Consider the following 26,218-nt stretch of genomic DNA (forward strand, 5'->3'; position numbering starts at 1 on the left):
TCAAGCCTGTAATCTCAGCACTTTGGGAGGCCGAGACGGGTGGATCACGAGGTCAGGAGATCGAGACCATCCTGGCTAACACGGTGAAACCCCGTCTCTACTAAAAAATACAAAAAACTAGCCGGGCGAGGTGGTGGGCGCCTGTAGTCCCAGCTACTCAGGAGGCTGAGGCAGGAGAATGGCGTAAACCCGGGAGGCGGAGCTTGCAGTGAGCTGAGATCCGGCCACTGCACTCCAGCCTGGGCGACAGTGCCAGACTCTGTCTCAAAAAAAAAAAAAAAAAAAAGAAAAAAGAAAAAATTAGCTGGGCGTGGTGGCACACACCTGCAGTTCCAGCTACTCAGGAGGCTGAGGTGAGAGAATCACTTGAGCCTGGGAAGTCCAGACTGCAGTGAGCTGAGATTGCACCACTGCCCTCCAGCCTGGGCGACAGAGACCCTGTCTCAAACACAGTCAGGATGCTTTGCTAATAGATGTCTTAGGTCCACAGAGGCAGTGTCCACCTGGGGAACTATCTCAGGGAGAGAACGAGCTGACCTAGGAGGGAGGGAACGGGTCTCTGTCCGAGCCCTGGGGCAGTTCCTGAGAATGAACAGCTCCTGGAAACAGGTGACCCCAGCTGGGTGCTTATGTGTCCGTCACTGACTTCAGGTATATGTGGGGTGGGGGTACAGCCACGGCATCTGGGCATGGATGCCCCGGCATCAAGGGGTTAGGCTTGAGTACACCAGGAATGTCCACGTTTGTCCTCATGATATGGATGGGGTGCCCAGTGGGAATTGGGCATGTGCCGGGCAGGGGTGAGGGGATGGAGGGGTCTGAACTTTGACACCTGACATCCCCCCCGCCCTGTCCCTAGGTTCCTGGCCAACACGTCCTTCCAGGGCCGCACAGGCCCCGTGTGGGTGACAGGCAGCTCCCAGGTACACATGTCTCGTCACTTTAAGGTGTGGAGCCTGCGCCGGGACCCACGGGGCGCCCCGGCCTGGGCCACGGTGGGCAGCTGGCGGGACGGCCAGCTGGACTTGGAACCGGGGGGTGCCGCTGCAAGGCCCCCACCCCTGCTGGGTGCCCAGGCCCGGCCCAGGCTGCGTGTGGTAACGCTGGTGGAACACCCATTTGTGTTTGCCCGTGATCCGGACGAAGACGGGCAGTGCCCCGCAGGGCAGCTGTGCCTGGACCCCAGCACCAACGACTCGGCCACCCTGGACGCACTGTTCGCCGCGCTGGCCAACGGCTCAGTGCCCCGCGCCCTACGCAAGTGCTGCTACGGCTACTGCATTGACCTGCTGGAGCGGCTGGCGGAGGACACGCCCTTCGACTTCGAGCTGTACATCGTGGGTGACGGCAAGTACGGCGCCCTGCGGGACGGCCGCTGGACCGGCCTGGTCGGGGACCTGCTGGCCGGCCGGGCCCACATGGCAGTCACCAGCTTCAGCATCAACTCCGCCCGCTCACAGGTGGTGGACTTCACCAGCCCCTTCTTCTCCACCAGCCTGGGCATCATGGTGCGGGCACGGGACACGGCCTCACCCATCGGTGCCTTTATGTGGCCCCTGCACTGGTCCATGTGGCTGGGCGTCTTTGCGGCCCTGCACCTCACCGCACTCTTCCTCACCCTGTACGAGTGGCGCAGCCCCTACGGGCTCACGCCGCGTGGCCGCAACCGCAGCACCGTCTTCTCCTACTCCTCAGCCCTCAACCTCTGCTACGCCATCCTCTTCGGACGCACCGTGTCCAGCAAGACGCCCAAGTGTCCCACGGGCCGCCTGCTCATGAATCTCTGGGCCATCTTCTGCCTGCTGGTGCTGTCCAGCTACACGGCCAACCTGGCTGCCGTCATGGTTGGGGACAAGACCTTCGAGGAGCTGTCGGGGATCCACGACCCCAAGGTGGGCGGCCTCGGGGGGCTGGGGATGGCCTCGGGGGGCTAGCGGGGGCCCCGGGTTGGGCTGCATAGGACAGGGGTGGTCAGCTGGGCATGGAGGATGTCCACTAGGCCAACTCTGTCCCAAGAGACATTTATTCAGTTAATTAATTTATTTAAAGAAAAATGGCCGGGCACGGTGGCTCACGCCTGTACTCCCAGCACTTTAGGAGACCAAGGCAGGCAGATCACCTGAGGTCAAGAGTTCGAGAGCAGCCTGGCCAACATGGTGAAATCCCATCTTTACTAAAAAATGCAAAGAATTGACTGAGCATGGGGGCTGGCACCTGTAATCCCAGCTACTCAGGAGGCTGAAGCAGGAGAATCACTTGAACGCAGGAGGCAGAGGTTGTGGTGAGTCAAGATGGCGCCACTGCACTCCAGCCTGGGTGACTGAGCAAGACTCCGTCTCAAAAAACAAAAAACAGCCGGGCGCGGTGGCTCACGCCTGTAATCCCAGCACTTTGGGAAGCTGAGGCGGGCAGATCACAAGGTCAGGAGATCGAGACCATCCTGGCTAACACGATGAAACCCTGTTCTACTGAAAATACAAAAAACCAGCCGGGCGTGGTAGCGGGCGCCTGTAGTCCCAGCTACTGGGGAGGCTGAGGCAGGAGAATGGTGTGAACCCGGGAGGCGGAGCTTGCAGTGAGCTGAGATCGCGCCACTGCACTCCAGCCTGGGCGACAGAGCGAGACTCTGTCTCAAAACAAAAACAAAAACAAAAACCACAGAGATGGGGGTCTGGCTATGTTGTTCAGGCTGGTCTTAAATGTCAGGGCTCAAGCAATTCTCCCACCTTGACCTCCCAAAGTGCTGGGATTATAGGCGTGAGCCACTACACTGAGCCTATTTTTCTTTTCTTTTCTTTTTTTGAGACAGATCTTGCTCTGTTGCCCAGAGCTGGAGTGCAGTGGTGCGATCTCAGCTCACCGCAAGCTCCACCTCCCAGGCTCAAGTGATTCTCCTGCCTCAGCCTCCCACAGTGCTGGGATTACAGGTGCCCGCCACCATGCCTGGCTTTTGTATTTTTAGTGGAAACATGGTTTCACCATGTTGGCCAGGCTGGTCTCAAGCTCCTGACCTTGTGATCCTCCTGCTTCAGCCTCCCAAGCGTTGGGATTACAGGCGTGAGCCACCACACCTGGTCCTACTGTCTTATTTTTTTTTTTTTTTTTGAGACAGAGTCTCGCTCTGCCGCCCAGGCTGGAGTGCAGTGGCCGGATCTCAGCTCACTGCAAGCTCCGCCTCCTGGGTTTACGCCATTCTCCTGCCTCAGCCTCCCGAGTAGCTGGGACTACAGGCGCCCGCCACCTCGCCCAGCTAGTTTTTTGTATTTTTTAGTAGGGACGGGGTTTCACCGTGTTAGCCAGGATGGTCTCGATCTCCTGACCTCGTGATCCGCCCGTCTCGGCCTCCCAAAGTGCTGGGATTACAGGCTTGAGCCACCGCGCCCGGCCGTCTTATTTATTTTTTTTGAGACGGAGTCTCAGTCTTGCCCAGAGCTGGAGTGCAGTGGTGCGATCTCAGCTCACTGCAAGCTCCACCTCCCGGGTTCAAGCGATTCTCCTGCCTCAGCCTCCCACAGTGCTGGGATTAGGTGTGAGCCACCGCGCCCAGCCTCCCCTTGTAATTTATTGGCAAAATTGGGTTTTCTGCCCTGTAGTGTCTCTGAACCTTTGGATCTGCCCAGTGGTGTCCCCTGGGGGTGCCTGGCCTGCTCCCCAGCCCCTGGTATTCCCTGTGAAATGGTAGTAAAGCGTAGATGCCATGCTGTCGGGTGAGCTGACCGTTCCCGGCAGCTCTTGCAATGTAAACGCTGCACAGCCAAGCATAGACACAGCGTTTTCATCATCCGGAAAGATCCATCAGATGCTGCTGACCTAAAGGCACGATGGGATCCAAGTTTGGGTTTTTGGTGGTGCTGGAGTCCCGTGGGGAGGCCTTGGCCGGTGTGACCTCAGCAGCCAGACCCACCTTCTCATGAGAGGTCTGCACCAGGTTACCCTGGCAGCTGTAGGGAGAACAGACCATGGGTGGTGCGGGGAGGACCCGCGGAGGGGCCTGGGCTGGTCCAGGAGGATGATGGGGAAGGAGGCTGGGTTCAATACTGGACCCCAGTCTGGGTGGGAGCCGTGGAGGGGTGAGCAGTGTGCTGAGGGTGGAGCCCCCAGGGTTTTCGGAGAAACAGGGTGTCAGAGGCAGTGAGGACAGAGCTGCCTCCGCCGAGGGTGTGAAGAGCCAGAGTGGGGGCAGATCAGGAGTGAGGACACGGACGTGTTAGAGTGGGGCTCCCGTGGGACCCCGAGGGGAGAGGCAGAGGAGGTGGTAGGATAGGCGTCGAACCCAGGGTGAGGTCCGGGTGGAGATGGACCTGCCGGCGTTTAGAACAGAGGGTCTCCACTCGGGTTGATCGTGCCCCCCGGCCCCAGGGGACCCTGGACAGTGTCTGGAGACAGCTGTGGTTGTCACGCCTGGGGTGTGCTCTGGGCATGGAGTGGGTGGAGGCCAGGAATGCAGCCTCAGCGCCCTGCAGTGCCCAGGACGGCCTCACCCCGGAGAACGGCGCGCCCCTCAATGGTCAGGAGTCCCGAGGGGCAGGCAGAGGCGCTGACGGGGTCCCCCGCGCAGCTGCACCACCCGGCTCAGGGCTTCCGCTTCGGCACCGTGTGGGAGAGCAGCGCGGAGGCGTACATCAAGAAGAGCTTCCCCGAGATGCACGCGCACATGCGGCGCCACAGTGCGCCCACCACGCCCCACGGCGTGGCCATGCTCACGTGAGCTCGGGCGCAGGGTGGGGCGGGGCGGGGGCGGGGCATGGGCGGGGCGACGGCTGACCCCGCTCCCGGCCCCCGCAGGAGCGACCCCCCCAAGCTCAACGCCTTCATTATGGACAAGTCGCTCCTGGACTACGAGGTCTCCATCGATGCTGACTGCAAACTGCTGACCGTGGGCAAGCCCTTCGCCATCGAGGGTGAGGGGCACCTGGGCGGGGTGGGGCGCCGGGGTCTCTGGGGACCTCCTGGGGGCAGTGGGGAGCCACGGAGGGTTTGAGGTGGGAAGAGGTGAAGTCTCACGTGTGCGGGCAGAGTTCCCCTGGGGCAGTCCCACCTGGCCACACCGCCCGGCCCCACGCCCCACGCCCCACGCCCCACGCCCCCAGGCTATGGGATCGGACTGCCCCAGAACTCACCGCTCACCTCCAACCTGTCCGAGTTCATCAGCCGCTACAAGTCCTCTGGCTTCATTGACCTCCTCCACGACAAGTGGTACAAGATGGTGCCTTGCGGCAAGCGGGTCTTCGCGGTTACAGAGGTGGGGCAGGGCCCAGGACAGAGGGTGGGGGTGGGGGGCCCTGGGCCTTGTCTGAGGTGACCAACCCCGTGCTCATTCCCCAGATGTGCGTTTGTCCCTTTCTGCGCACTTCTATTCGCCCTACAAAACCCCAGTTCCAGTGCCCCCTCCTCCATGAAACCTCACTCCCCCAGCCATGAAGTCCCTGCCTCCCAGCCTGGCTCCACTGCCCCAGACCCCTCTCTCTGGCCCAAACTGTTCTCCCCCAGTTCAAGGCTCCCCAGGGGCCTGCCATTACGTGACCGTGAGGGGCTCCTGCTGTGCTGCCCCCAGACCCTGCAGATGAGCATCTATCACTTCTCGGGCCTCTTCGTGTTGCTGTGCCTGGGCCTGGGCAGCGCTCTGCTCAGCTCGCTGGGCGAGCACGCCTTCTTCCGCCTGGCACTGCCGCGCATCCGCAGGGGGAGCAGGCTGCAGTACTGGCTGCACACCAGCCAGGTGGGGACCGGGCGGGCGGCGGGCGGCCCCACCACCCCCGCCTCCTCGCCAACCGTGTCTGTCTGGGGTTTTAGAAAATCCACCGCGCCCTCAACACGGAGCCGCCAGAAGGGTCGAAGGAGGGAACGGCAGAGGCGGAGCCCAGGTAAGTGGTGTAAGTGGTGATCGGGGCGGGCCACATCCCAGGACGACCCAGACTCACCCCACCAGCTCGCCCCGAAGCCGGCCGCGGGGTGCAGGAGCTTCGCGCAGGTCCCCCGCCCACCCCTGGGCGGCTCTGTGCACACCGCAGCTCCCTGGTTGTGCCTATCGGCCATCCTCTGCCCTCAGTGGCCCCTGCAGAGGCCCAGGGCGCGAGACGGCTGCCCCGGCAGACACTGACCAGGCCGGTTCCGTCCCCAGCGGCCCCGAGGTGGAGCAGCAGCAGCAGCAGGGCCTGCCAGTGGCTCCAGAGGGCTGGAAACGGGAGCTCCGGGTTGTGGACAAGGAGCGCCGCGTGCGCTTCCTGCTGGAGCCCGCCGTGGGTGTGGCGCCCCAAGCGGACGCGGAGGCGGTGGATGCGCCGCGAGAGAGCCCCGTCTGGCTGTGCTCCAACGGCCGCCCGCCCGCTGCAAGGCCCACGGGAGCCCCGCAGCCCGGGGAGCTGCAGGAGCTGGAGCGGTGCATCGAGATAGCGCGCGAGCGGCTCCGCCAGGCCCTGGTGCGGCGAGGCGAGCTCCTGGCACAGCTCGGGGACAGCGCACGCCACCGGCCTCTGCGCTTGCTTCAGGCCACAGCGGCCCCCGGGAAGGACCCACCACACTCTGGCCGACGGCGGAGCCGCGAGTAAGGTGGCAGCCAGGCCCTTTGGGCTCAAGACACACACATAGCGCAGTGGGCCGCCGTCAACAGACAGTTTATTCTATATACAAACACAATTTTGTACACTGCAATTAAATAGAATGGAATGAGCGCTCCTCCGCATTCCTCTCCGAGTGACTGGTTTGGCCCCCGGCCCACTGCACCCCGAGTGGGGCTGGCCCACAGCCCTGGCTACTGCCACTGATGTTGGCGCCTGCACCCCACGTCCCTATGCCCAAGGCACAAGCTCTACTCTCCCGGGAACCCCAGGCCTGGTGCACACGCGGGGAGGGCCGGGCCATGGAGAAGGCACTGCAGGGAGCACCAGGCAGAGCCGGGCTGAGGCCGGAAGGGACAGCGCTAGGGTCCAAGGCCCCGCTCCATCCCGGCCTCTCCTCCACACCTCCGCCTTGCTCAGAGACCTGCACCATGGGACCCCACTCCATCCTCAAGACAGTTCACTACAGACCTTTCACCAAGCCCCCTCCACAACCTTCCACGGAACCCCACCCCCTCTCTTTGCTGGCCAGCTCAAACAGCTCACTAGCGGCTACAAGCCTCGGGCACAACCTCACACCACGGGGAGGGAAGCCCGCCTTCCGGGCAAACCCCATGACACCCTGAAAGCCCCCGACACAGGCTGGGCAGTCCCAGAGGAAGGAGGTGGCGACTCCCCAGCCCCCACAGGCTCCAGAAGGTCAGACCCAGCCAGCGGGGGTCAGAGGCGGCTCAGCTGTGCGGCTCAGGACCCAGCCTCCAAGGGCACCTCTGTTGGGGCCACGGAGGCCGGGCTAGGCCCGCCCACTGCAGCTGCCGGGGCAGTTGTGTTGGAAGCTGCGGAGTCACTCGTGGGGACACTGTCCTGAGGGGCGTTAGGGAGGCCCCCGGCAGGGACCAGTGGGCTGGCTGGACGCCGCTCCAGGAGGGAGGCGCTCAGGCCGGACAGGAAGGAGGCGTCTGTGATGATGGCAGCGGTCTCTGCCATCCAGCCCAGGTCACCACCAGCAGCTGCTGCCACTGAGGCTGCTGCGGCCACCAGGGAGCTGGGCGCCGTGGCCACAGGCCCGGGACTCCCTCCGGCACCGGGCGAGACGGGGCCCAGGGCGGGGGGCTGGCTGGCAGAGTCCGGGGCGGTCGCCGGGGCGCCCGAGTTGTTGTTCATGTCATCGGGCAGCACCGTGGGGGTCCCAGGGCCCAGTGGCGGTGCCTGCAGCAGCATCTCCTGGACGCGGACCTGCTGCAGGATGGCGGGCAGCTCGTAGTGGTGGAAGAAGTAGATCATGGAATGCTGCGGGAGGGCGGGCGGGAGTCAGGACGGGCCGCCCCTGCTCCGCCCAGCCACTGCTCCCAGAGGGCAGCCCACCCCTCAGGGCTTCTTCCCAGGACCCCCCGCTGCCTCTGCCCGCCTGGGCCCACCCCGCAGGGCTTCTTCCCGGGCTGCGGCCTCTCCTGCTCGGAAAGGCACGGCTGGCCCGCCCCCTGCTTGCCGCCTGGGCCTCACCTGGATGAAGAGCCAAGAGGTGACCAGGGCCAGGCTGCTGTACTGCCCATTGAAGCGGTAGTGGTAGGCATAGAAGGCGAAGTGGTAGAGATAGAAGAACCTGCGGGGCGGGGTGTGAGGGCGTCGGGGCTGCCCCGCCCCACCGCAGGTCCCACCCCGCCAGGCCACGCCCCTGGGGTTCCCTCCCCGCCCCCGCTCCCGGCTCCAACACCCCTCCCTCTATCAGCCCCCACCCCTGCCCACCAGCACCCTCTCCATCCTGCCCCCGCGCCGCGCTCACCGCAGCCAGTGCCGCTTGCTGGTGCTGGTGTGGCAGCAGATGGCGTCGTACTGGTCCGCGAGCCACACGATGAGGATGATGTAGAAGGCGGTGGTGGTGTCGTTGAAGAACTCGGACATGATGGCCTCCATCCCTGCGGGGAGAGGCGGCGCCGGTTGGAGCGGGCGGGGTGGGGTGCGGCGCAGGGCGGGGGAGGCCGGGTGGGGTCCTCACCGACGAGGGCCAGGATGACGGTCAGCAGGGGCGCTGCGGGGAAGGCGATGGCCATGTTCATCTCCAGCATCTGCAGCAGGTCCACTGCGGGCACAGGGCGGCAGGCGCCCGGTGAGGGCCTGGAGGACGCCCGCCCCGCCCCGCGCCGGCGGGCCACTCACCGATGAAGACGAAGATCTGGTGGTGCGAGTACCGCAGCAGCATGGACACGCTCAGCGTCTGCAGGGGGCGCGCGGGAGGGGCTGTGAGGGGCTGCTTGGCTCCCGCCCCGCCAGCGCCCACGCCCGCCCCGAGGCACTCACGAAGATGACCATGATGACGAAGGCGGCCAGGTACGACGTGCGCGCCATCCACATGCTCACGAAGCGGTAGTGCTCGCCGGACACCACGTTCCGCAGGAAGCCTGCAGCGGAGAGGGCCGTCAGCGCCCGCCGCAACCTGCACCCTCGCAACCTCGGCCCCAGGGCGTGCCTCACCCTTGTTCTCCTCGTTCTCCGCCAGGCCCTTCACGCTGGACATGAGGATGTCGTCGTAGCCCAAAAACTCATCCAGCAGCAGGCGGCTGAAGCGGTCCCCAAAGCACTGGTCCCGCGTGGGGTCTGCGGGCGGGTGGATCAGGGAGCCGGGAGCCCTGCCCCAGCTGGTTCCATCGCTGAGGCCCCACCTGCCTCCCGGCCCTGCCCGTTCTGAGGAAACCACTCAGGAACCGCAGCCGTGGGAAGCGTGCCTGGGGTGGCGCAGACCCCAGTGCTTCCTGCACAGCCCCCAGCCCCCACCTGCAGGACGAGACCTCAGGGAGGAGGGGAGGCCCCGCCATGGAGCTCCCCCAGCCCAGCAGCTCAGACTCACCCAGGGTGACCACCATGACAGGGATACTCAGACGCTGGCGGGTGGCCGGCGACAGGCGCAGGAAGCCATACTCCAGCGAGTACTCCACGATGTATTCGTCCTGTGGCCACACTGCGGGGCAGAACCAGGGGCAGGTCAATGCCCCCCGCCCCATCCCCCACCACTGCCTCCAGGCGAGGCAGGTGTTGAGGGGCAGAGGGTGAGACCTGCTGAGTCCTGGGCCCCTGGTGGGTGCTGGGAGGACCCGACATGGACACTCGGGATGGTGCCCACCCACGCTGGTGTCCCGCCCTGTGTGCTGCAGAGGCTGGCCAGGCTCCTCCTCCCGTGGCCCCCTCTCCCTGGCTGGGGCTGGCTGGGTGCAGGGCTGCCCCTCTGCCCTGGCGGCCTGTCAGCACACCCCCAACACTTCAGAGGCCGCGGCCCTCTGGATAGATCGCCTGCTGCTGCCAGATGGGCAGGGGCAGGGGCTCCCCTGAGCACTGCCAGCCAGAACTCCGAGCTCACAGCCAAAGGGGCCCATCCCCTCCAAGTTGCCGTTCACAAGAAGGTCCCAGAGAGGATGAGCTGAGCCAGTTACCCCAGGCCCTGGGGTGTCCCCACAGCCTCGTGTGCTGACAGATGGGGAAGTCGAGGCTGCCCTGAATGGAGCTGCCCTGAATGGTCCAGGGCATGTGGCCAGCAGGCTGGGGATGCTCGGAGGGACCCCACCTGCGCCCCGGCACCCAATGGCTGGGGCAGCCATGTGAGGCAGCACACCTTTGGTGGGTGGCCTACCTTTGGTGGGCGTCTCAGGGAAGGGGAACTCCTGGCTGTCATTCAGGGCCTCTGTGCTACTCGGTGGCTTGAACACCTTGGGCTCGATGTCCAGCTCAAACTGTGGGCGACCAGGGACCAGGGTGTCAGCAGCACCAGCCAAGGCTGTGAGGACCCGGCCTGAGGATGCAGTCCTGCTGACAGGAAGGGGCTGGGTGCCTCAGCCTCTGCCCCATCACCGACCAGGCCAGGGTGGACTGCACGTGCCTCCTGCCTCAGCCGGGATCCCACCTCAACACCAAGCCTGCCCTGCTGGAGGCCATCTCCAGGCGTGGGTCTGAGTCCTGAAGCTGGGGAAGGGCCAGCCACAGACAGTGGGCCCCATGGAGGGGTCCATTATGCTCTGGCCAAACGCTCAGACTCTTGGGGTTGGCTTTGTGGGAATAGGTGGGACCCCAAACCCTGACTGCTGAAGCAAAAAGATCTCCCACCAGGCCGTGGGGCCCAACACAGCCACCTGGTCCCACCAGTGCCCGAGGCCACCACAAGCTGACCAGGCACCCAGCACCTCTGCAGGCAGCGGGGGACCTCAGCACGGTGAGGATGGGCCCAGAGCTCTCACCTCCCAGCCCCCAGGCCCCTCAGCTATTCCTGCCCACTGCACCCCCAGGCCCAGCCAATCCCCTCCCGGGACAGCTGGACTCTCGAAGGCTGGAGTCTGCCCAGCCCAGGCCTCCAGCAGGGAGACAGGTGGAGGGTTTGGCTTCAGAGCCCCCAGGCCACCAAAAGCCATGGCAGGCAGAGGCAGGCCTGTCTGCATGCCAGGTCCCTGAAAGTCAAGAACCCCAACATCCTGTCTGTGTCAGGAACTGCCCCTTCAGCCACGAGCATTTATGGGGCACCGGCCTCTGCCGCGGCTGAGCCCAGCCCTGGCTCACCTTGATGGAGCTGTTCCCAAACATCTCCATGGTCAGCTCCTCCTCCTCCTCGTCTTCCACGTCCAGGCTACTGCCTGGCTCCATGGCCAGGCCCGGGAAGCTCCCGGGGCCTCCGCCATCACAGAACTGCAGGAAGACGGGCGCGCGGCTCGAGTTGTGCCGCACCTCCACACGCAGGATGCCCTCGCGAGGCCACTTGTCACGCACATGCTCCAGGCAGTTGATGGGCGAGCGGGAGAAGACGATATGGATGTAGGCCAGGACGAAGAGCACAAACAGGGCCTGGGGGACGGCCGGCAGTCAGTGGGGTGCCCCAGGACCCGCTGCAGCCAACACCTGAGGTCCTACATGGTGGGGCGCGCTGGGCTACCCAGGACAGGGGAAAGGAAAGAAACCCCAGAAGCCGAATTGGGCTCTGAGGACCCTGGGTCCCTCCCACACTGACCGCACCTGGCCAACCCCTCACGCAGCCCAAGTGACTGAGGATCCCGGGGACACCCTACTCCAACCCTGGAAGGGCTCTACCACCTGCAGCCTGGCTCTGACAGGCCCCCAGGGCTTAGGCAAGGCCTGTGACTGCCCCGCACCTCCTCAGGGGTGAGCCGGATGAAGCCAGCAGGCTGGGGCCCTCTCAGATGCGCACAGGACCCCCCCCCGAACCAGGGAAGAGACGAGGCTGGACTCAGACCCACCAAGTGGAGCACACCAGGCCTCTCTGCCAGCCAACAGCTCCCGCCCTGCAAGGAGCAGCCTGAGTGCTGCCGCCACCCCGGGGCCACCAGCTGGGCCCACTGCCTACGAAAGACCGGCACAGCCCTCCACAGCCCATCCTGCTGCTTCCTGCCTCACCTTCCACTGTGTCCCCAGCACTCCCCTGATCTCACCAGCTAAAAATAGCTTCTCTCACCTGACGGGGCGCCCTGTGCACCCCTCCCAGGCCTGGCGGGGCCAGCCGCAGCTGCTGGGGAGACTGTGGCCCTCCACGGCAGGGCCAGGCTGTCGTGCCCAAAGCAGTCTATGAACTGGGGTGGCAGCAGCTCTCACCTGGGGGCTCCTGCCCAGGGGATGCTGGGGACATCTGTGGTTGTCACAACTAGGGGAGCTCCCGGCATGGAGTGGGTGAGGCAAGGGACGCTGCTCAGCACCCAGCAGTGCCAAGGATGGCCCCACCCCAATGTCCACAGGGCCTGGGGAGCCCACACCCCAGCATGCTGTAGGCACAACTCGGGGGGGCCCCTCTAGGGGCAGTTCAGGGCAGCCCCTCTTCCACCTGCCCACCTCATCATCTGGCAGCTTGGCTGCCCACTGTACCTCCCAACCTGAGGTCTAGGCATCACCCCCCAAACCTGGTGAGGGTCACGTCCACCTGCTGCCCCGATCTGGGAAACTGAGGACCCAGCTGGGCCAAGGGGGCGCCCACGGCCGCATGGAACCCCAGACTCTCAGGGAAAAATTGACCAGACTCAAAACCACAAGCCAGAGAGGCCTGCAGCACAGGACCCCTCCCTGACCTGCTGGCAGGTGCACCGAGGCCCGGGGTGCAGTGAGCCACCTGTGGCCGCACAGCCATGGGCAAGACCGGCAGGAGCCTCAACTCTTCCCACAGGGAGCCGGGCCTCCTCTCCAGAGCCCTCTGCAGACCGAGCAAAGCAACCCACTTCTGCCCGGCCGCAGTGCTGTGACCTGAGGGAGGCCCTGAGTCTGAGCATAGATGAAGCCCTGGGTCCAGCCGCACCTGCAGCTGGGCTCGCCCCATCACACCCGCCAGGTCCAGGAGCTGGAGAACCCCTGGGCTGATCTGAACTGCATTTCCAGTCCTTACAGCCAAAGGAGTGCAGGGGATGGAAGTTCGCACAGCGCTGAGATTGCAGCAGAAACAGGCGACAGCAGAACCCTGACCACCACGAATTCAGGTCCCCGCCCACAGATGCCGAAGCTACAAATGGGTGGTGGGCGGGAGGAGGGGGCAGGGCCCTCTGCTGGGGAGGGTTCCCCTGTGTCCTGGGGGAAGCAGGGAGGGCAGTATGAACGGTGGGCAGCCCTGGAGCCTGAGATGCCTTCAAAGCCTAGCACTTCCCCCATACGGCATCTGGGGACAGGAGCCACAGAGGCTGGGCCCAGTGGTGGGTCACGGTCAGAGACGCTGACCCAGCAGTCCCTCAGCTCAGCACCCTCAGGAGAGAGGGGCCGGCCAGGCCCACAGTGGATGCGCTGGTGGCCATGCTCAGCCTTCCAGGCCCAGACGTCCAGCAGGAGCTGTGCCCAGGACAGCTATGGACCCTGTGCCAAGATGTTCCAGAAAGTGCTGACACACAGTGGGCCGAGGTCGGGGCTGCCCAACGCTTCCCAAGGGACGCACGGCTGTTACCATCCCTGGTTTATAGATGAGGAACTGACGCAGAGTTCCTGACAGACCTGGACCTGCTGAGGTCACATGGCCAGGAGGGAGGGGCCAGGGCAGTGCCAGGCTGCACACTTAAGGCCCCACAGAGAAGAGCAGCGCCTGGGGTCGCCCTGAGGAAGGGTGTGAGTGACCTGTCCTATGAAGACAGCAGACATGATGAGAGAATGCCAGTGTCTTCACACAATGTGCATACACTCCAGTGGAAGACGCCAAGTCCCCCAGACGCTATGACTCAGATGTCACTGTCTCTGCCCCATCAGGTGCTCCGTGCTGACCGGGCTCAGGAACCCCCAGCCCGGGCCCACCACAGTCCTTCTTCCCTGACAGCCTGACCAGGAATCTGCCCCACTGGATGACGCCTGCTCCCACCAAAGCCTCAGCTCCCCCACAATCTCCCACCACAAAACAAGGAGCAGGCACCACCCAGCCAGACACAGGCTCATCCTGAGTCCCAGGTCCTCCTCCCCAAGACCTGTCATCAGCCACCTTGCAGCAGACACCTCACCTGGCCCGGCCTGGCACCACACGCTCAGGCAGCCTCGTCCACACCCACAGCAGCCCTCCCCAGGGATCTCAACTGCAAATGCTCCCACGGGCCCCTGGCCACCCTCCGCCCGCAGCCTGGCTCAGCCACTGGCACGTCTTGGGTGGTACAGACCCCACACTCCATGGCCCTGTCCCTGACCCCAGCTCCCCAGCAGCTGCCCACCTGCTCCAGCCCCAGCGCCTTCCCACACGCCCTCCAGCTGCCTGGACAGCCTGCCCCGTCCCACTGGCTGTGGCAGGAGGCCCTGCCCACCCCCCACAGGAGTCACCCCCCCCCTATGGCCCTTTCTTCCTCCAGGTCAGCCACACACCGCTGCACCCACAGGAGCACCTCCCTCAGCCTGGGGCTGTGCTCACCACACCAGGAAGCTTCCCGGATGTTCTGGCCACGGCTCCCAGGGCACCCAAACACTCAGCCACCCGGTGGGCCTTTCCCTTCCTGTCTCCCCACAGACCTGGAGGGCCAGGAGCAGCCTGCTCCCTCTCTGGGTATTTGAGCGACCCACAGACTGACAGACAAGCCTGCAGAGCCACACTCTCCTCCTCAGGTGGGGCACAGAGTCCTCAGCCCGGCCAGGAAACACTACCTGGGGCTCCCCTTTGTCCACCTGGGGTGCTTCCGGCCTCCAGGCCGCGGGGGCCTCTCCTTCTACTGCAGCCTCACACAGTGGCCTCAATGTGACAGGTCCCCCATTCCGAGCACGGCCCCTGGGGTCTCATATACCTTGTCTTTCATCCTCACAACGACCCCACCAGAGGAGCCCCGTTACTCCCCGTGGCTAGGGGTGGGCCCCTGCCCATGTCCAGTGCGCTGAGTCGAGACCCCCTTCACCCTGTGGGCATCCACTCAGTGATCACCTGGGTCCGGAGCCCAACTGCACAGGTGCGGGCACCCAGTGACAGTGCCCTAGGATGGACGGTCTCTGCCACGCTGGCTTTGGGGCCATGAAGGCCAGCAGAGGTGGGTGCTGAGGCTGGAGGGAGGTCTCCCCAGGGCCTCTGGAACACAGGCCCCTGCCGCCTCTTCTCTCCCCAGCACCTGGCACTGCCTGGCATTTCCTAAAACCACCCAGGCAAGGGTGACGGGCTGAGGGGCCTCGTGCTGGCTCAGGGCTGGGAGCTCCTGGCATTTCGTGAAGCCACCCAGGCATGGGGGAGGGTCGGGGGGCTCCATGCCAGCTCAGGGCTGGGAGCTCAGCGGCACAGGGGCCACAGGATGAAGAAACCTTGAAGGGATCGCACCAGGGAGGACCTGGCTCTCTGCAGGGAGAGCCCCGGAAGCCGGGTGGGCAGGAAGCAGAAGAGCCTTCTGGAATTCAAGGCAGCCTCTGAGAGCCAGTCCCAGCCTGCACTTGCAGATAAGTAAAGTGAAGGCGGCAGGGTCAGATTCTGAGCCACCAGATTACCTGGTGGAGAATTCACAACGAACCGATTTCCCCACCCAGGCCGGGCGCGGGGTCTCACGCCTATAATCCCAGCATTTCTGGAGGCCAAGGTGGGCAGGTCGCCTGAAATCAGTTTTGAGACCAGCCTGGCCAACATGGCAAAACCCATGTCTACCAAAAATACAAAAAAAGTAGCTGATTGTGGTGGCGGGCGCCTGTAGTCCCAGCTACTCGGGAGGCTGAGGCAGAAGAATTGCTGGAACCCAGGAGGTGGAGGTTGCAGTGAGCCGAGATCGAGCCACTGCACTCCAGCCTAGGGGACAGAGCAAGACTCCGTCTCAAAAAAAAGAAAAAAAAATTCACCACCCAGAGATCTCGCAGCCCAGAGCCCCCTGCTGAGAGAGGAGGGATGGGGGGCGCTAAGAACCTCCCCAGAGTCTCCACCCTCCACAGGAGAAGGGGGACCTCCAGCTCTGGCCCAGCCCCATCTGACCACCTGTGAGTGGTACCTGCCTGGAGATAGAGTTGGGTAGGCTTGATCCCTTTCCAAACTGGGACGTGGTGGGACGGAAGCCCAGGCAACAGGGATGCACCTCCCAGGGAGGCTGAGCTCTGTCAGGGGCACCTGGCCTGGCACCCAGCACACATCCTCCACAAGGCTAAGGACAAAGCTGCTCCATCCTGGACCCAGGCTACTCCATGGAAGGAAAAGCCACGTCCAGAGACCAGCCTCCGTCCACAGTTTCACGTCCCGTCTGTGGACCCCAGAGCAGGGAAAGGCCGCCTGCCCGAGTAACCCTTCACAGTCCTGCTCAGATGCCCAGAGGCAACCACGCCACTCTGGGGGGCTGCAGGGAGGAAGAAGGTGGGAAGGATGACGGGCTGAGCTCTGGCCTGGGGAGGCCACAGATCTGGAGGCTACGGGGCCTCCCTTGAGGTGGCGGTAGGCTGGGACCCACACGCAGGTCTGCAGGACCGCCAAGCTCCAGCTCCACCTGCTGAGCCCAAAAGAGCAGCCGGCTCCTGACCAACAGGCCTGGCCCGCCAGCGTCAGCCCCCTCTCTGCAGACTAGCTCCAAAAAGCTCACGGCGCAAGTTCAGCACCCCACAAGCCCCAGCACTGCGGTGTTCTGATGCAAAACAAAAATGGCCATGTCTCCATTTCCCCAGGTGGTCCAGGACCCCGGCCAACTTGTTTTCTGAGGGGCTGCACCTGCTGCTGAGCCCCTCCTGTCACCCAAGACAGACTCCTTCTCAGAGGGACTCAGGCCGATGCCAGTCCTGCACGGCTGAGACCTCTGTGCCATCTGAGGAGGGCAGGAGGGGGACAGAGGCCAAGACGCACAGGTCGGTGCCTCATACAGGAGGCACGGGAGACAGACCTGAACTCCTGGGTCAGGAAGGGGGTGGGGACCAAGCGGAGGAGGCCGGGGATGGGCTGGAACGCTGCTGCCGGTGACTTTGCCGCTAACCCTAGGGAGGTGACCTCAGCTAAGTCACATTCCCCTGAGGCTCAGGAGAGGGGAACGCGGTGGGGGCAGGTGGAAGCCTACAAGGAGGGAGAGAGCCCCACCAAGAGGAAGAGTGGGGAGTGGACTTCCAGGGCTGGGACTGGTCCGAGGGAGCCCTGGGTCAGGCTGGGTTCTGGGCCAGCACACGGGGAGGGGAAAGAGGCCTCGGGACTGAGGGTCACAGGCGGCAGAGTCAGGGGTCAAAGGGCGGGAGGTGCTCCGTCGCAGGCCAGGACCGGGCTCCAAGCCTGGGTAGATAGGGACCGGGGAAAGGCGGTCGCCGGGGACAGGATGGTCCCTGGAGGGGGCTGAGATGGAGGTTTCCAGAGAACAGCGGCTTCTAGTGCAGTGGCAACCGGCCTTCCCGGGTGTACGGCCCCGGGCGGGATGGGGTCTAGAGACGGTGTCCTTGGCCAATCCCAGGGTCAGAGGTCGCGAGGGAGGGCCCTAACCGGTAGGGTCGGATCTAGGCCTTGGGGTGCAGGGTGGCGCTCGGTGTCCCCAGCGAGGCCAGGGGCCGGGGTCGCAGGTCGCAGACATGGGGGTCGGGCCAGGCGCTGGGGTCAAGGGTCGGGGGTCGGGGCCGCGGTCACCTTGAGCAACACGAAGAACTCGAAGAGACGGCGGAAGGCAGGCGGGAAGAGCCGCGAATAGGTGACAGCCATCTTGAAGAACAGCGCGTGGAAGAGCCGGTCGCGCACGTTGATGAGGGGGTTGGGGTTGAGGTTGGGGGTGCGAGGCCCGCGCGCTGGGGCCGGGCCGCCGCCGCCGCCGTTGGGCCCGGGCCCCGGAGCTCCGGGCGCCGCGTGCTCCGACATGCCGCCCAGCGTCGCGCCCTAACGGCCCGCAGGTGTCCGAGGGCGCCTCCCGGCCGCCATCGGCCGCCCTTACCGCCGCCGCGCTCCTTACGGCCGCCCGGCCGCTGCCGCCATCTTCCGCCTCCTCGTCCTGCTGCGGCCCTGCTGACGCTAGCGAGTCGCCACGCCCGGCAAGAGCGGCCCCCCTGCGCCTGCAGGGAACGCTGGGATACCAGCGGCCGCCCGGGGAAGCCTCACCCCCGCCCTCGCCTGCGCCAGGGGGCGAGGCTACATCCGGCCCACCTCTTTTGCATATTGCACCCACAATCCACCGCGTCTATGATGCCAGTATAAGACGGTAAAATTTTGATAAGATATGGGATATTGCGTGACGGAAGACACTCAAAGTAAGTGCAAGCACAGAATTTATTTGGCAATATACAACTGTGGGAAGTTATGCTAAACATAAGACTGACCATAAGTTCTCCTAACTGTAAGGTAATTAGTTTGAAGGCCTTTAAATAGGCGTAGCCGGAACCTCTGAGCCGTGCTCGCTTCGGCAGCACATATACTAAAATTGGAACGATACAGAGAAGATTAGCATGGCCCCTGCGCAAGGATGACACGCAAATTCGTGAAGCGTTCCATATTTTTGCTATAGTCTGCAGCTGGTCAGCTCGTTTTGCTTCCCTGCCCCGGACTCCCCGGATGTCCGTCTCCCCTGGCACCAGAGGTTGGCGATAGAAGAATCTGGCCGTCCCCACTCAGGCACTCAAGCACCTGCCCCTGTAGCCCTCGGGCAACAGTAAGTAAATGCTCTTCAGGGGCACGTATTGAGTCCCTCCTGCCTACATAAGAGGATAGTATGGTTTCTGTTTTTGTTTTTTTTTTTTGTTTGAGACAGATTCTCGCTCCGTCACCCAGGCTGGAGTGCAGAAGCTTGATCTCGGCTCTCTGCAACCTCCGCCTCCCGGGTTCAAGCGATTCTCCTGCCTCAGCCTCCCAAGTAGCTGGGATTACAGGCATGCGCCACCGCGCCCGGCTCATTTTGTATTTTTGGTAGAGACTGGGTTGCTCCATGTTGGTGAGGCTGGTCTCGAACTCCCAACCTTAGGTGATCTGCCCGCCTCAGCCTCCCAAAGTGCTGGGATTACAGGAATGAGCCACAACGCCGGGTCTAGACAGGGTTTTTTGTAGATCCATGTTGCCTATGGTCTGAACTCTTGACCTCAAGCAATCTGCCAGCGTCAGCCTCCCAAAGTGCTGGGATTACAGGTGTGACCCACCAAGCCCACCCAAAAAAAAGTTTTGGTTTTTGTTTGTTTGTTTTGACACAGAGTCTCACTGCTGCCCAGGCTGGAGTGCAGTGGCCTGATCTTGGCTCACTGCAACCTCCGCCTCTTGGGTTCAAGCAATTCTCGGCCTCAGCCTCCTGAATAGCTGGGATTACGGGCGCCCGCCACCACGCCCAGCTAATTGTTTTATATTTTTAGTAGAGACGGGGTTTCACCATCTTGGCCAGGTTGGTATTGAACTCCTGACCTCGTGATCCACCTGCCTCGGCCTCCCAAAGTGCTGGGGTTACAGGCCTGAGCCACCCCACGTGGCAGAGAAGGGGTTTCACTGTGTTAGCCAGGATGGTCTCGATCTGCTGACCTTGTGATCCGCCCGTCTCGGCCTCCCAAAGTGCTGGGATTACAGGCGTGAGCCATGACGCCTGACTTGTTAATTTTTCTTTTTTAGAGACAAGGTCTCACCCAAGCTGGAGTGTAGGGATATGATCATGGCTCACTGCAGCCTCCACCTCCTGGGCTCAAGCAATCCTCCCACCTCAGCCTCCCAAGTAGCTGGAATTACAGGCATGCATCATCATCCTCAGCTAATTTTTTAAAACATTTTTTTTGAGGTCAGGAGATCAAGAACATCCTGGATAACAGGGTGAAACTCCATCTCTACTAAAAAATTGCAAAAAATTAGCTGGGCATGGTGGCAGGCGCCTGTACTCGGGAGGCTGAGGCAGGAGAAGGGCGTGAACCTGGGAGGCGGAGCTTGTAGTTGAGCCGAGATCGTGCCACTGCACTCCAGCCGGGGCAACAGAGAGAGACTCCGTCTCAATAAATAAAATAAAATTAGAATAGAATAGAATAGAATAGAATAGAATAGAATAGAATAGAATACTAGACTAGACTAGACTAGACTAGACTAGAATAATTTTGCTTCCCTGATGGCACCAGCCACACTTCCAGTGCTCAGTGGCCCCGTGGCCAGTGGCTACAGTAGTAGACAGTGCCGCATTGAAAATTTCCTTCATCTCAGAATAACAGAAATGGTCAGCACTAGTCTAAAATGAGATTCGTTGGCCGGGTGCGGTAGCTCACGCCTGTAATCGCAGCACTTTGGGAGGCTGAGGCAGGTGGATCACCTGAGGTCAGGGGTTTGAGACCAGCCTGGCCAACATGGCCAAACTCCATCTCTACTAAAAATAAAATAAAATAAAATGTGTCAAATTCCTACTCATGCTTCAAAACCCCATCTCCCTTGCCTCCTCTTACAGACAGCTTTCCTTGATTCCTCCGACAGAGCCCCAACTCTCCCTCCATGTTCCTCCAGCCCCAAGCCTCTCATTCTGTCTTGTACTTGCTCATATAGGGAAACAGAGTGTAGGGGTCCGCTTGTGCCGGCTTATACAGGGAATCCGGGTTGGGGGTCGGCCTGTGCCAGCTCTGTCTTCCTGGGCATGGGCTGGGCCAGAGCTAAGGTCTCCTGAGAGCCGGCAGTGCCTGACAGGAGACTGTACCGGAAACTTTTTAATAATTTATTATTACTAGTTTTTTGAGACGGAGTCTGGCTCTGTCGCCCGGGCTGGAGTGCAGTGGCGCGATCTCAGCTCACTGCAAGCTCCGCCTCCCGGGTTTACGCCATTCTCCTGCCTCAGCCTCCCGAGTAGCTGGGACTACAGGCGCCCGCCACCTTGCCCGGCTAGTTTTTTGTATTTTTTAGTAGAGACGGGGTTTCACCGTGTTCGCCAGGATGGTCTCGATCTTCTGACCTCGTGATCCACCCGTCTCGGCCTCCCAAAGTGCTAGGATTACAGGCTTGAGCCACCGCGCCCGGCCCGGAAACTTTTTAATAATTTATTATTACTAGTTTTTGAGATGGAGTGTCACTGTGTCGCCCAGGCTGGAGTGCAGTGGCGCGATCTCGGCTTACTACAACCTCCGCCTCCTGGGTTCAAGTGATCCCTCCCACCTCAGCCTCCTCAGTAGCTGGGATTACAGGCATGTGCCCCCATGCCCAACTAATTTTTGTTGTTTTAGTAGAGACGGAGTTTCGCCATATTAGCCAAGCTGGTCTGGAACTCCTTACCTCAAGTGATCTGCCTGCCTCGGCCTCCCAAAGTGCTGGGATTACATGCGTGAACCACCCGGATTTTTATATTTATTTATTTTTATTTATTTATTTATTTATTTATTTATTTATTATTTTTGAGACAGAGTCTGTCGCCCAGGCTGGAGTGAGTGGCCCGATCTCAACTCACTGCAAGCTCCGCCTCCCGGTTTCACCATTCTCCTGCCTCAGCCTCCTGAGTAGCTGGGATTACAGGCACCGGCCACCGCGCCCGGCTAATTCTTTTGTATTTTTTGTAGAGACGGGGTTTCACCACGTTAGCCAGGATGGTCTCGATCTCCTGACCTCGTGATCCACCCGCCTCGGCCCCCCAAAGTGCTGGGATTACAGGCGTGAGCCACCGCGCCCGGTCTTATTTATTGATTGTTTTATTTTTATTTTTATTTTTTTATTGATTTTTAAAGACAGGCTCTTGCTCTGTTGCCCAGGCTGCTGGAGCGCAACGTTGTGATAACTCACTCCAGCCTCGACCTCCTGGCCTCAACGGATCCTCTCCCTTCGGCCTCAGCTTCCCAAGTAGCTAGAACTCCAGGTGCAAGCTACCGCACCCAGTAAGAATCCTATTCTCTTTCGGACTAACAAACTCCTACTCATCCATCAAAGCCCCAGCTCCAAAGGCCCCTTCTCCAAGGAACCTGGCCTGGTTCCCTAGTCCACCTCCCAGCTAGTAGAGCTCCCTGGGAAGGGGTTAGACGCCTCTAAGGGGCAGAGAGAGGCCCTCATTCCTGCCCCAAAGGAAGCCTTCTCCCCTCCCCTGTGTGGCAGAAGAGGAGTCGGAGACGGAGAAAGAGGGGGAGCCGCCCAGGAGCTCTGAGCAGGGAGCCGGCAGGAGCGCCACGTCCGGGCGGCCTTGGTCCCTCCCTGCCTCAGTTTCCCGTGGCGTCAAAGCGGGCGAGCGCCCCTCCGGGCCTCTGGTGACGGGGGTGCTGTGCCCGGGCGGGGGTCCGGGGGCGACCGAGGGGGCTCAGGAAGTCCGCGGCCGCAGGAATTCGGCGCCTCCAGGCCTTATAAGGACATTTGCGCTCCGGGCCAATCAGCGGCGGGGGCGTGGCGCGCGGAGCCCAGCGCGTCCCAACCCCGCGCCCGCCCGGCGGTCCCGTCCCGTCCCGTCCGGCCCCGTCCCGCCGCCCGCCAGCCAGCCATGAGCTCCACGCAGTTCAACAAGGGCCCCTCGTACGGGCTGTCGGCAGAGGTCAAGAACCGGGTGAGTGAGGGGCGCCCCCTTGTCCCCCCACAGCGCGGCCGTCGCACGCTCGGACCCGTGCAGGAGACCCCAGGCCCCCCAGCACCTCCCGGGCAGGGAGCTTGGAGACCCGGGGCGGAGGGGCCCTTGTTCTCCCTGACGTCTGGAGGGGGGATGTTTGCGGGCACCCCCGAGGCTCCCGCGAATCTAGGGGAGCAGCCAGGTCTGAGATTCTGGGGGAAGAATGACCCCATTCATCCCCCAACATCTAGGGGTAGTTGGGTCTGACGTCCTTCCCTCGCCATGGCCCCAGGACCCCCACGTGTGAAGGCCCTGGCACCCTCTCAACCTTGGAGCAGGTCCGTTCAAGGGCCCACAACGCTCTGGGGATCTGGGGGGGACCCCAGCAACCCTGTCATCTCCTGGCCACACTTCTGCTTTTGGGTCCTCTCAGCTTTGGGAGGGGAAGGGGCAGGGCCGAGTGGTTTTTGAGAAGTGTTACCCCCCCACACAGGAATTTCCTGGCCTCTCGGACACCTTGGGGGTGTCCTGCAGGTAGAAGTGGTAGCTGCTTTGCATGTTCACTTTGTCCCCATCTGACGAATTTAAACGGATAACAAAGAGGTTCTCTGAAGGTGGCCCTAAGATGTGTGGGGTTTTGTAACCTGGAAGCAAGAGCTGGGGCCTGGCAGGTCGCGGTGGCTCAGGCCTGTAATCCCGGAACTTTGGGAGGCGGAGCTGGGTGGATGGCTTGAGCCCAGTCTGGGCAACACGGTGAAACCCCGTCTCTATAATTTAAAAAAAAAAAAAAAAAAGGCCAGGGCTATGGGAGACACTTTTTAAGAAAGCACTTGTGGTTCTGGCTCAGAGAAGGCCAGATGCTTCGCAGGGTCACACAGCAGGGTCCTGGACAGGATTCCTAGGGAAAGTGGGGGGCGGGGGCTGTGATGCCAGATCCACAGAGAGGACTGGGACCTGACCCTCCAGGACCTTCCAGCTGGAGGGAGGTGTCGTCCCCACCCACCCCCTCCCCCAACGCCCACTGGGCACCTGGGAAGGTGTCCTTACAGCTGGCTTCTGCAGGGGAACCTGCCTCTGCACGCTCTGAGGGCACCGGCCCTGCCAGTACCGATAGCCACCTGCCCCAGCGGCACTCCAGGGCCCACAGACTGGAGGGAGAATTCCTGCTTCTCCGCTGTGAGCCCCTCCAAGACTTCAGACCAGCTCTTGGCCAAAAAGGGAGACTGAGAGTTGGGACAGCGAAAGCCTGAGCTAGGGGCTCACGACTCCTCCTTCAAGAGGCCATGTGCACCCTGCAGTCACAGAGCCCCCCGTGTAGTGGGGTGGGCACCCTGCTGCACCCCGCACACAGCCGGCTAAGGGTACCAGTGTCCTTGGGGACCTCAGAGACGTTGTTCCAGCTGCCCAGGGCCACACGGCCTGCAAGTGGCAGGGCCAAGACTGGACCCCAGTACCTGCTGGGCCTGCGGAAGTAGGAGAGGGTACAGGAGGGTGGGGCGGCTTCCGGAGATGGGGTGGGGTGGGGGCAGGTCGATACCTGCCCTGGCGGGGGTGAGGCCAGAGGCTGGCAGAGCTGCTTCGCAGGCTCCCCTCGCAACCCTCAGTCTGTCTCTTTGGAGGGTGGGCGAGGTGTCCGCCAGCTTGCCAGGGTCACGGAAGGGTCGCATCCCAATTAGACACCAGCTTCCCCCTGGCTTCCGCTCACACCCGCTTTACACCCGCTCTCTTTCTCCCCCGCTCCCCCGTGGCTCAGTTTATGCCTGGCAGGATGGCACGGAGGCGGCTCGGATCCACCGTGTCTGCGGCCTTGCAGCTCGGCTTGGGGGTCCGGACCCGCTGGGAACAGCTGGTTCAGATTTAGCCCGGGAGGCAGCGTGCATTCCTGGCAGTTTGTGGTGAACAGGAATGTGCTGGAAGGCCGGCAGCCGGGCAGCGGGGGGCGGGGGTGGGGGGAGGACGGCGGCCGCTGGGGGCGGGGCCAGGCCAGGCGCCTCTGCCAGGGACCCCTGGGCCCCTGAGCCAGCAGAGATGTGGTGCAACTGGGCAAGGCAGGGCTGAGTACCCAGCAGCTGCCTGTTCTCATTCCTCGGGATCAAGGTTGCCGGCTGGGTGGGGCTGCCCTCCAGGCATGGGAAGCGGAGCTGGATGGGCTGTGAGCTGGTTTGGGGGGGCCTCCCCGCCTTTGCCTCCTCTGGGCTACGGGCTCTTTCCACACAGGTCCAGGTCAGGGGACCCTACCCGAATAATTCCAGGCAGGTCCAGGTCAGGGAACCCTACACAAAAGATTCCAGGAAGAGATGAGGAACCAGAGGCTGAAGGGAACTGTTCGTGGGAACCTGGGGAGTTGGGTGCAGAGCAGGGAGAGGGATTTGATTTGATCCTTCCCTCGCTCCCTTCCTCCCTCCCTCCTTCCTTCCTTCCTTTTTTTTTTTTTAAGACAGAGGCTCACTCTTTTCCAGACTGGAGTGAAGTACCCCGATCTCGGCTCACTGCCTCCTCCACCTCCCGGGTTCAAGCAATTTTCCTGCCTCGGCCTCCCGAGTAGCTAGCTGGGACTGCAGGTGCACACCACCACGCCCAGCTCATTTTTGTTTTTTAGTAGGGACGGGATTTCACCATGTGGGCTAGGCTGGTCTTGAACTCCTGACCTCAGATGATCCACCCGCCTTGGCCTCCCAAAGTGCTGGGATTATAGGTGTGAGCCACCACGCCTGGCCCCAACCCTACTTTATTTTCCCTCCAGCCTTTATCTCCTGCTCCCGCTACACAACTTGCCCCTGTGCTTATGGTCCCCTATATGCTTTGCCGTCTGCCTCAGCGCTGTCTCCGCGGTCACTACTGGCTGGATAGGGACGCTCAAGGTCCCCACCGGTGCACACCCTCTGCCCAGGAGCACACAGCCCATTCCCCCATGGCGGTGTCTCAGAGCACCGAAGGCCAAGAAAACTAGAATGGCCGGGTGGAGGAAGGTGGCAGGGAGTCGGTGGCAAGGAGCCAGGTGTGTGACCAGAGGCGGTCAGCCTCCGGGGCAACTTCTTCAGGAGTTGCTAAGAAGCAGGATCCGGTCCCGGCATGGTGGCTCATGCCTGTAATCCCAGCACTTTGGGAGGCTGAGGTGGGCAGATCATGAGGTCAGGAATTCGAGACGAGCCTGGCCAACATGGTGAAATCTTGTCTCTACTAAAAATAAAAAAAATTAGTCAGGCGTGGTGACACGCACCTGTAGTCCCAGCTACTCAGGAGGCTGAGGCAGAAAATTGCTTGAACCCGGGAGGCGGAGCTTGCAATGAGCCGAGATCGCACTACTGCACTCCAGCCTGGGCGACAGAGTGAGACTGTCTCAAAAAAAAAAAGAAAAAAGAGGTGGTGATTGCACAACATTGCAAACGTACGAAAAGCTGCTAAATGGTATACTTTCAGGTGGTTGAAGTGGTAAATGTCATGTGTGATGTAGCGGGGAGGTGAGAAGGCAGGGCGCGGGGGCAGATCCGGCCAGGTGTGTCCTACACCCAGAGTAGATTAGAGCTGATGTATATCAGTGAGTGCTGAGACGGTTGTCCGCCGGCTTGCAGGGTGGTTTATCTGTGCCCGCCTGCAGTGGCTGGGGTGCCCCTAATGATGGGAAAAGGGAGGATCTGTGTGGGTGTGGTGAGGGGGAACCTCCAGGCCCCTCTGTCTCCTGTTGCCCTGGAGTCCCCGGCCCCACCCTGTCCAGAGCTTCTGGGGGACTCCTGCCCGGGGTGCCCCCACCCCAGCTCAGTCTCGTGCCCTTTGCTCCACCAGCTCCTGTCCAAATATGACCCCCAGAAGGAGGCAGAGCTCCGCACCTGGATCGAGGGACTCACCGGCCTCTCCATCGGCCCCGAC

General features: G+C 62.3%; 3 protein-coding genes and 1 non-coding gene across 6 annotated transcripts in view; 3 read left to right on the top strand and 1 right to left on the bottom strand.

The window, feature by feature from the left end:
* The window catches only part of GRIN3B (glutamate ionotropic receptor NMDA type subunit 3B), a 15,502-nt gene extending 8,824 nt beyond the window's left edge, over positions 1–6,678 (top strand). The window contains exons 3-9 of the mRNA XM_025366651.1: positions 860–1,892; positions 4,559–4,704; positions 4,786–4,901; positions 5,091–5,242; positions 5,555–5,719; positions 5,794–5,864; positions 6,122–6,678. Coding sequence (XP_025222436.1) covers positions 860–1,892; positions 4,559–4,704; positions 4,786–4,901; positions 5,091–5,242; positions 5,555–5,719; positions 5,794–5,864; positions 6,122–6,548 — 2,110 coding nt within the window. The 3' untranslated portion in view covers positions 6,549–6,678. The remainder of the gene's footprint in view (positions 1–859; positions 1,893–4,558; positions 4,705–4,785; positions 4,902–5,090; positions 5,243–5,554; positions 5,720–5,793; positions 5,865–6,121) is intronic.
* Positions 6,597–18,028, bottom strand: TMEM259 (transmembrane protein 259). Of its 3 annotated transcripts, none has more exons than XM_025366660.1 (11): positions 17,536–18,028; positions 11,097–11,378; positions 10,180–10,279; positions 9,403–9,513; positions 9,030–9,152; positions 8,856–8,956; positions 8,715–8,772; positions 8,554–8,637; positions 8,341–8,473; positions 8,061–8,160; positions 6,597–7,847 (listed from the first exon to the last, which is right to left on the bottom strand). In XM_025366660.1, the coding sequence occupies exons 1-11, from the start codon at positions 17,758–17,760 to the stop codon at positions 7,302–7,304; spliced, it is 1,863 nt and encodes a 620-aa protein (XP_025222445.1). In that variant the 5' UTR covers positions 17,761–18,028; the 3' UTR covers positions 6,597–7,301. The 3 variants fall into 3 exon arrangements, with proteins under 3 accessions (XP_025222445.1, XP_025222447.1, XP_025222446.1); XM_025366661.1 differs by having other exon boundaries at positions 6,599–7,847; positions 8,554–8,586; XM_025366662.1 differs by lacking the exon at positions 8,061–8,160 and having other exon boundaries at positions 17,536–17,906.
* Positions 18,029–18,286: 258 nt separating this feature from the next.
* On the top strand, positions 18,287–18,393 carry LOC112613634. Its single transcript, XR_003116965.1, has one exon. It is a non-coding gene; the product is annotated as a U6 spliceosomal RNA (small nuclear RNA).
* Positions 18,394–21,623: 3,230 nt separating this feature from the next.
* The window catches only part of CNN2 (calponin 2), a 6,359-nt gene continuing 1,764 nt past the window's right edge, over positions 21,624–26,218 (top strand). The window contains exons 1-2 of the mRNA XM_025367710.1: positions 21,624–22,351; positions 26,135–26,218. Coding sequence (XP_025223495.1) covers positions 22,289–22,351; positions 26,135–26,218 — 147 coding nt within the window. The 5' untranslated portion in view covers positions 21,624–22,288. The remainder of the gene's footprint in view (positions 22,352–26,134) is intronic.

The sequence above is a fragment of the Theropithecus gelada genome, chromosome 19 (assembly GCF_003255815.1).
Source record: "Theropithecus gelada isolate Dixy chromosome 19, Tgel_1.0, whole genome shotgun sequence".
Lineage (NCBI taxonomy): Eukaryota > Metazoa > Chordata > Mammalia > Primates > Cercopithecidae > Theropithecus > Theropithecus gelada.

What these genes read in the sequence shown, in the direction of transcription:
- TMEM259 (XM_025366660.1), bottom strand. Translation starts at nt 17,760, where the DNA reads ATGTCGGAGCACGCGGCGCCCGGAGCTCCGGGGCCCGGGCCCAACGGC. An exon ending in TTGGGAACAGCTCCATCAAG is followed by an intron (nt 10,280 to 11,096) that starts GTGAGCCAGGGC and finishes GGTCGCCCACAG; the next exon opens with TTTGAGCTGGACATCGAGCC. An exon ending in CCCTGAGACGCCCACCAAAG is followed by an intron (nt 9,514 to 10,179) that starts GTAGGCCACCCA and finishes TCTGCCCCGCAG; the next exon opens with TGTGGCCACAGGACGAATAC.